General features: G+C 37.7%; 1 protein-coding gene across 2 annotated transcripts in view; it reads right to left on the bottom strand.

The window, feature by feature from the left end:
• Window positions 1-2,697: 2,697 nt before the first annotated feature.
• The window catches only part of LOC149827760 (pyruvate kinase isozyme A, chloroplastic-like), a 32,506-nt gene continuing 25,899 nt past the window's right edge, over window positions 2,698-9,304 (bottom strand). Inside the window, exons 6-7 of one of the 2 annotated variants that reach the window (XM_090019602.1) lie at window positions 5,867-6,150; window positions 2,698-2,808 (exon numbers count right to left, since the gene is read on the bottom strand). In XM_090019602.1, the coding sequence (XP_089875728.1) occupies window positions 2,773-2,808; window positions 5,867-6,150 (320 nt within the window). In that variant the 3' untranslated portion in view covers window positions 2,698-2,772. Of the gene's footprint in view, window positions 2,809-4,984; window positions 5,096-5,866; window positions 6,151-9,304 lie in introns of those variants that run through there. The other variant, XM_090019601.1, reaches the window with a different exon arrangement.

Raw genomic sequence — 9,304 nt, 5'->3', positions numbered from 1 at the left:
TGTTGGTCCCACATATGTACTCAGCTACAGTACAGAGGTGTGGGGTTTGATGCATTTTCTCAAGGACAACATTTTCCAGAGACCGAAAAACTATAGTACTGGACCTACTGCAAAGTTGGTAAACTGAGGTAATAGTATTTCAGCTTTTGTTACATCACTCAACAATGCTTCCATTAAACTATACCCTTAAAGAAAACTCTAGAATCTCTATTTAAGGCTGACAATGGATCGGGTATCCAACCCATGAAAGTGCACCCAAATAACAATCACTAGGGTGTGAGTTCGGATTCAGGTTATGTCAGGTGAAGAAGATGGAATCCCAAACTTGGTCTACATAATTTAGAGGGCATTTAGAATATATTTTTTAAATAAAATGGGTTGCCATTTTTATGTCCATACGGGCCTATCTATACCATTAAGGAGATAGTAGTAGTTAACCATATGGAATAGCTTGGCATTATAGTATTAGGGCTGTAAAGGCATCAGACTAGGCTCTGCTTAAGGCAAACCCGGATCTGTGCCCGATCTGCAGTATCCCTGTTGAAATCCTTGACCGTACCCAACATGGGTAGGGTAACCACCAATGCCCATCTTATTTGGGTTTATCCTAATTTTTTCGATGAATTGGGTTTATCCTAATTTACTTAGTATTCCTTACATAGGTTGAAAAGACCCAACCAGATCCATAATTCCAAACAGGGATCCACCTCAACCTGCCCAGCCTTGTTGAAATCCACAGGTCCACACAAGACTGGTTTTCATGGATTAGATTTAGGTCAGCTTGCTCCGATCCGTTTACAGCCCTAGGTAACATCACAATACAAGCTTAAAATTAATTTTACATTGATGTGAACAACTAATAAACAAAAGTGTGGAAACTTGCAGTGGCAACACGTGAATGAGGTGGGAAAGGTGTCATGGTGTGGATCATGGATCTCAAAATATCTTGGTTTAGATGCTGAGTGCAGTCTAAATTTCTATAGAGTATACTTGTCTAGAATAATGTAAGTTTGAATTTTTGGGGAGTTGTTTATTAATGGAGGCATGGAGGTTGAAACCCATGCTTTGGAAGAGTAGTTACTTGTCTCTAAGGACTGTGTAATAATAAATTTGGGAACAAATACCAAAAAAGATTTTGAGTGTGGATCAACTCCTAGTAGGCAACCCAATTGACCTAACCTGCTTAACTTAGATATGGTTCTCAAATCTGAGTCAAACAAGAAATGGCTGGTCATACTAAACAGAAAATCCATTCTGGCATGGTTCTAGGCTGTGGATTAATTGGAGTTGAGGGCCACACATTGAGTAAAGTGAAGAATGCTCTCTCTCTCTCTCTCTCTCTGCACATGTGCATGCACACGTGTGTGTGTTTTGTATGCAAGTGAATGCGTGTACCTGGATCAGCAAAGACTAGTTCCACTGTTACTATGAGTTTGCATGTGGGGTGTGCATGTTAATGTGTATATGCATGCCTGTGCATGTGCACGTGTGTGTGCATGTGCACGCACACATGCATATGTGTGCGCTACGCATGCACGTGTGTCTGGAGGATGACAGCCAACATTTTGTATCTAGATCAAAGAAGACCCACCTACATTGGTGCAACAGATATCAGATAATTAGCAGGTTCATATTTCTACCCAAAGGCAGGCATGGAAACCTTCTGAAGACAGTAAAAACTCATTTGTGACTAAAAGTATAGGAATTACAGGCACTAAGTGATTCGATGGCAGTAACACTGGTTCATTTCTGAAATTCACTGGCAGTTGTGATTGCCTGCCGGTAAATACGGATACTAGCCGCACAGGTTCTTTAATGCTGGAAATCCAGTGCTCCCTTGTAGTTTGGCTTAAGTAAATCCCAGTTCAAGATGATAAGATCAAACCCAAGTCTCAAACACTTAGGTTCCAATTAAGAACCAAGATGAATCTGGCTCAAGTCAAACCCTTTTACAGTTCAACACTGTATACTATATAGCCTGTTTTCCATTACAGCCACCTTGTCAATAACCTTTGCCCAAATGGTTTACTTTGGCCCTTAGTTCTTATTTTTCTTGCACATAATAGATGGTTGGTGAAAAAAATCAACTTAATTGTGATTTCACCCATGGATCATACTTTTTGTACCTAAGATATGATCCAATCCTGCCATCTACCAGTGCATAATCTCGAGACTATGGTCCATTTCAGTTCTTATTCACTTTGAATTGGGTAAATTTTAAATGGCCACAGCTTATAGTCCTAATTAATACATCCACCAAAGTTATTTTCATTTTTCAAGTACTCCCCAAACATTTAACTTGGTTTAAGAAAATAGCCTTACAATGTAAACACAATTAAAATATATCGAGATGATCAATCTACCTGTATAAAAACAACTAAAGCTCATTTCAAGAACAACCTCTTAACACATCATTTTCTTGACTTAAACAATCAAAACTAACAATAAATAAAAAGCTTACATTGTTGTGATAATCTTCAACCCTAGACAACAAAAAACATTTAGCATGTTTTAAAGATGGAAAAAAAAGTATGTTAAGCATAAAAAAATATATGGTTTTATAACATGAATGGTGATCTTACCTTAATAGTGAGCATTAACCAAACAAAGCTAAGGGTGGTAGACAAGTGGGGCTTTTGCATGAAAATTGAAGTTTGGGATCCATTTCAAAAGCCAAAAACGTACCTTAAGATTTTACTTTAATGGCTTCAACGGGACTTGTGAAGGGAATTGTTTTTAACATTTTCATTTAACTGCAAATGTGCAGCTTACTCACCAAGATCTTGAAGCACTATATGCATCTATCAACTGTGATAGACAAACCAATGTCAGAATCTAAAATCAACTAGATCGTGTAACACTATATGCATCTATCAACCATATTCCTCCATTTGTAAAAGTCATGGTGCATTGAGAAAGTTTCAAGAAGTTAGAAAATATATTTTGGGGCAAAAGGGAAGCAACACCAAACATGCGGACCCAAAATCATACTCTGTGCCAGGACATGAAGCTTTGATTTTTCTTTTTATTTTGCTTTCTTTTGTCTTTTCTATCTTCATGTGGTAAGTAAATGACCCAGCTTGGCGTTTACCACACACACACACAAGTATCTGCCTTATTATGTAGAATGCCTTCTGCCATGTGTTATCGGTTTACTCTTGGTACATGAATGGGTTCTTTGCAAGAAAAAGTTACTTCCACCAAAGAGGGATCGATAATTTTTATTCAACCAGCTTATGTAACTTATGAACCATTCTACTGTTCTTGCTCCTACCACAAATTTGCACATTTAGATACTAATGCCGTACTATCAAAAGGATCAGTTGCAAAGTTATCTATCAGCAATACATCCTTTAGATTCAATGTCAATTATATGCTCCAAACATAGCGCTATACATATAACCTTTCTTAGCATACATAAATGGAGGTATGGAAAGTCATGCATTTTCAAGGTCATCCCCCAAAAATGGAGCAGCAACTTCCACCCAGCCGAGCGCCTCTGACCAGTTTCCCAGTAGACACCACCCTTGGGCAAGTCTGTTTGGGATAGGCAGAATAAAGGAAATAAATATCAAGGATTTGTTTCAAGGTGGATGCTTGCATTCGAGATGGTCCATTGATACAGATAATATCACACACACACACACACACACACACACACTATTAATGCCTAGGTATTGACATGCACCTTGCAAAGAGTGGGTATCTTTACCTTCCCTCTTTCTCACATTTTTTTATAACATATGAAAGTCCTTTACTATAAGGCAACTGAAAATGGCATCACCCATCTAGATGAACAGGTAACAGCTCCCCAAGTTGAAGACTTTGAAGGCTGACTACACATAGGTCACATCACCTAGAGGACTTTCCTGAGAACGAGGGGCTTCTCTCTCATAATCAAAATGCACCACAACAATGTATTAGCCCTAAAAGAAATGCATGACAGTGAGTACAAGAGATACAGAGGATAGAGTTTTAAGTGACAAGGCTTGTCTGTTGTGTTTGATTGGCTGGACGCAATTGTCCATCAGCACAATTGTGTCCTGTCCTGCATGGGCCCCACACCCTGCATCAAATGAGAGACCAAGCGGGGCAGAAATAACACTTGCATCCTGATTTGGCAGGACAATTGCCGGACACCCCCCTAAACATCAAATCCATCAGGAACACGTTTTTTCCCCTTTATGTATAAACCAGAGTTACCGAAAGCTTCTTAGGTAGGTGGGAAGCTCACTTCTCAAAAACTCACTTCGAAAGCGCGATACTCCTCGCTTCTGAAACTTCATGGGAATCTCAATTCTCCCACACTTCTTCTATGCTTCTCATACACATGGTCTATGCATACTATATACTTTTCTCACATTTTTTTCATCTTGTTCATGTATTTTCTCTCACGCTTTCGCTCACTTTTCATGTACTTTCTTTAAATTGGCAACCATCATTGTTGGTTTTTAACAAAAAATTAACTATTTTACAGAAAAATCATGAAATAGAAGAATAATCAATTTTATTTTAGTTTTTATTTGTTTCTTGTTTGATTCCATATTGCTTCATTTTTTATTCATATTTTGCTTTTAAATTGAAACTTCACTTCCCGCTTCGTATAAAATTTAAAATGTCTCACTTCTCGCTTCCGCTTCCCGTATCGTTGCCCGCTTCCGCTTCCTAGTTTGGCAGCCTTGGTATAAACTCAGCAGGGATAAAAACTACCCTAACCGGTACAGGTATCTTATCCGACCCCATCACACCAGGAGATTGAAGAGCAATTGTTTGAATTGAAAGCATAGAAATCAGTTTGAACTTTCACTTTACTAATCAAATTTTGATACTTCGATCAAATTCTAAATTTGTTACAACATGTGGAATTCACATTTGAATACAGCAATAGCGCAAGCAAGTCAGTTGGATCTTTCAATTGTATGGTGCATTTAAAGTGCTCCTCACCACGAGTAGCCCATATAATTGAAACTTGAAAAGACATGGCACTTAGATTATTACAAGAGTTCTAAACATGAAGTTTTCTGGAGGACTAATCAAATGCCAGAGGTGGAGACAGCGTGAGCAACAAAATCAACCTTTTCAAGCCAACCAGTAGCTGGAACATAGATTACAAGTTTACAATATGTGCCTTAAAAAGGAATTTTAACAGCAGAACAGTTTAAATAGATAATCAAAAAATTTCATGGCAACATATTGGCCAGATTGAACACAAAAATTTGAAAATCTTATTTATCCCTCTCATTGTTAAGCAAGATTTAACAGCAGATCAGTTTAACAATTAAAATCAAACCTCTTCACAGGTTAAAAATGGTAATATATTGGCTAGTTTGACCACATAAATCTGAAAATTTTAATTTATGCCTCCAATTAGAAAAACTTGAAAATAAATGAAAGCAACAGCTCTAACGAAAGTGTGATAATGGTATTTAGGGCCTGTTATTAGTACATTTAAACAGTCCCTGTAAGTAAGATGTAGAACAAAGATTTATTCAGTTTTGTGAAAAGCTCCTGTCCCTCAGGGAAAGAACTCTAAGGCCTAGGCTGCTAAAGTAAACACTTCTTAAGCTGTTTGCATGAAAAACATTTAACAAACAAAACATTTACTAATAGATGCAGAACCATCAAAAAAGTCCCAAAAACCTCATGAAGCACACCGCACAAAGCTCCAAAGAAGATAGGAGCTGAAAATTGATCACATAGATGCACATGGATCATCAGAATGCCTTTCTTTGGCACTCAAAGACAAGATACAAATAATCCTTACATAAATACAAAACAGGTTAGGGCAAGAGAGATCAACTCTACAATGTCTCTTATTATTTGAGAAACAAAGAAGAATAGAGAACAATTAAGGAACATTGATCACCTGAATAGACTGCAACATGTCAGAGACAGCAATTACCAGGTCTCCTGACTGTATCATTCCCCTGGCTTTTAGTAATGAGAACGTCCTGTTGAGGTTGCTCTCCATGTCATCAGAGAAGCTTAGCCTAAAGGGTATCAAACCCCATTGCAGATTCAGTCGGCGCCGCACAAAGGGCGTGGTTGTGAAGGCAAATATGGGGCAATCTGGTCGGCACTGTGACAAAAGGGAAGCCATATACCCAGTTTTTGTGTATACAAAAATGGCATCCACTCCCAAGCTATTTGCTGCATGTCATTATCAAACACCAACATCACCATCACGATCCCTGCAGTTTTGTTAAATCTCCTACTTCCTACACATAATGCAGCAGCCAACACACACAAGTGGGGTGCATGGTTTGTTGGAACTTAACACATGCAAGCATCTCATTTTGGCAATGTAGAAGACAGAATGTATTGTCCAAGGGTTTGTAGAAGTATCTCTGATAAGATACTAAGATCAAGACCTTAATATTCTTGATAATAAACCCGGCACAAATGCACAATAAGAACACTTTAGAACACTTGTGCATAAAAGCACAACTCACAAAAACTCACAAATGCACAAAGGCATAAAAATAATGGAATCACTTTATTGAGCACTTGGGCTTTGACTCAAAGCCATGAAGAAATACAAAGGGGAGAACCCCTATTTATAACAACACAAAGGGGGCCTTGGAGGGGCTCCACTCATAGACGTTGGAGCCCCTCCTCCAACGGTCACAAATGTGACCGTTGGAGGGGCCCAACGTCTATGTTAGTGGGCCCCCCAAGGTACCTTTTGGTACTTTACATAAAAGAAATAAAAAAACAAAAATAAAGAAAAATAAAATAAATTTACAATCACATTCATAAAGTGAATGTGCGTAAAACAGAGGAAAAGACTAAACTACCCCTACGGCTAAACAAATAGAAATATATATTTTATATATATAATAAGTAGATACATATACATATATATTAATATATGTATATGTACTACCTTATATATATATAAAATATATATATTACATTATATGATTATGTACATAATTTAACACCCCCCCTCAAACTTAGGGCAGGATGACCGAGAGTTTGTTAAGAAGGAAGTTAAAACACGGAGCACACAAGGCTTTAGTGAAGAAATCCGTCAACTGATATTCGGATGTGACATATGGAAGGTCAATGATTCCTTTGAGGTACGCCTCCCGAACATAATGACAATCCATCTCTATGTGTTTGGTCCGCTCATGAAAAGTGTGATTTTTAGCAATATAAATCGCACTTTTGTTGTCACAGCATAGCTTGGTAGGCCCTTCAATTGTGATCCACATGTCTTCCAGCAACTGATGAATCCAAACATTTTTCATGGTAGTAGTCGTCATGGCACGATATCCAGCTTCAGTTGATGATATAGACACCTTTTGCTGCTTCTTGCATCTCCATGAGATCAATGAGTCTCCTAAGAATACACAAAAACCAGTGGTGGAGTGACGGTTATTTGGGTCACCTCCCCAATCAGAGTCAGTATAAGCAATTAATTTTAACTCAGAAGAGGAAGATAGAAAAATTCCCTTATTAAGAGTGTGTTTTAAGTATCTTACGACACGTAAGATAGCACCCATCTGAACAGAAGTTGATGCATGCTGAAACTGACTTGCAGTATGCACAGCATGTGAGATATCTGGTCTGGTAATACTTAGGTACATCAACGATCCTACTAGTTGCCTGTAGGGAGTAGGATCGGAGAGAAGAACACCATCATCGATATTCATTTTAGCTCCTACTATAACAGGAGTTTCACAAATTTTGTTGTCTGTAATACCTGACCTGTCAATAATCTCAGATGCAAGCTTAGTTTGAGACAAAAAATATCCTCTATGAGAGTATGCTACCTCAATACCCAAAAAATAAGTTAAGAAACCCAAGTCAGACATTTCAAACTTATCCTTTAAAATGGATTTTATGCTTTTAATCCCTTTAGAATCGCTTCCAATTATAAGCATGTCATCCACATATAGTAGCAGAATAACAATCCCTGCATTAGATTTTCTAACAAACAAAGCAGTATCAGTGAAGCAGGATGAAAAACCATTTTCTAACATTACGGAGTTAAACCTATCATACCAAGCCTTGGGGGCTTGTTTCAAACCATAAAGTGCTTTTCGAAGGCGAAACACTTTTCCTTTAGGAGACTCCATTCCAGGAGGAGCATCCATATATACTTCTTCGTTTAGATCTCCGTTTAAAAAAACATTCTTAACATCCATCTGATAGATGTTCCACTTATTGATTAAGGCAACGGTTATAAGACATCGAACGGTGACCATCCGAGCTACTGGGGCAAAGGTCTCCTCATAATCAATCTCATATTTTTGACCATATCCTTTTGCAACTAAACAGGCCTTGTATCTCTCAAGAGACCCATCACTCTTAGTCTTGACCTTAAACACCCATCTACACCCTATTGCTTTCTTGTCTTTAGAGAGGTCTTGAAACTCCCATGTCTTTGATTTTCTTAGAGCTTCAAGTTCATTATTCATAGCGACTATCCATTCTGGACATTTTCGTGCTTCCTCGAAGTTCCTAGGTTCTATGTAAGAGTGAATGGCGCTTAGACAGACTCTATATTTAGGTGAAAAAGACTCATATGAGATGAACCTAGAAGGGGGTTTTCTTGGTCTTTCAGTCCTACGAAGGTTTTCCTCACTCGGAGGAGTAGTCTCACTATCATCATATCTTTCGAGGGCACTTCTGAAAGTATTCCTATCTCTATGAGAGTAGGTTATGGGATTTTTATGCGGTTCTTCGTTGATATGTTGATGAAGCGTTGAGGGCTCAGAATGGGTTCATTATTACTTAGGTCATTTTGATTTGATTCGTCATCACTAGAATCATCATCTTCTGTCAATAAATCAAACAGAAAGGAATAGTCTATATTTTCGTCATTAGATTCAAGTTTTTCAAAACCACTAATATTTTCCAAGAAACTAACATTTCTGGAAACATATAGTTTATCACTTTTAATATCATAGCAACGAAAGTCTTTTTGAGTTTCAGAATAACCAAGAAAGGCACAAGGAATGGCCTTAGGGGAGAGTTTGTCATTTTTATCAGTAAGGACAAAAACTTACATCCAAAAACCCTTAACCTGCTATAATCAAGTTTTTTTTCGTATAATTTTTCAAATGGGAAAATCTTGTTCAAGTTTTTAGATGGAAGTCTATTTATGAGATAGACAGATGTAAGGGCTGCCTCAGCCCAAAGTTTTTTCGGAATGTTTTGTGAAATAAGCAAAGTTCGTGTTGTTTCAATAATATGCCTATGTTTTCGTTCAGCCAACCCATTTTGTTGGGGAGTTTTAGGACAAGACTTTTGATGAAGAATACCATGATTTTCAAGATAACTTTTGAATTCATTG

Source organism: Nuphar pumila, chromosome 10 (genome assembly GCF_984573655.1).
Source record: "Nuphar pumila chromosome 10, dmNupPumi1.hap1.1, whole genome shotgun sequence".
In the NCBI taxonomy this organism is placed as follows: Eukaryota; Viridiplantae; Streptophyta; class Magnoliopsida; order Nymphaeales; family Nymphaeaceae; genus Nuphar; species Nuphar pumila.
This window is presented reverse-complemented; position numbering and strand designations above follow the sequence as displayed.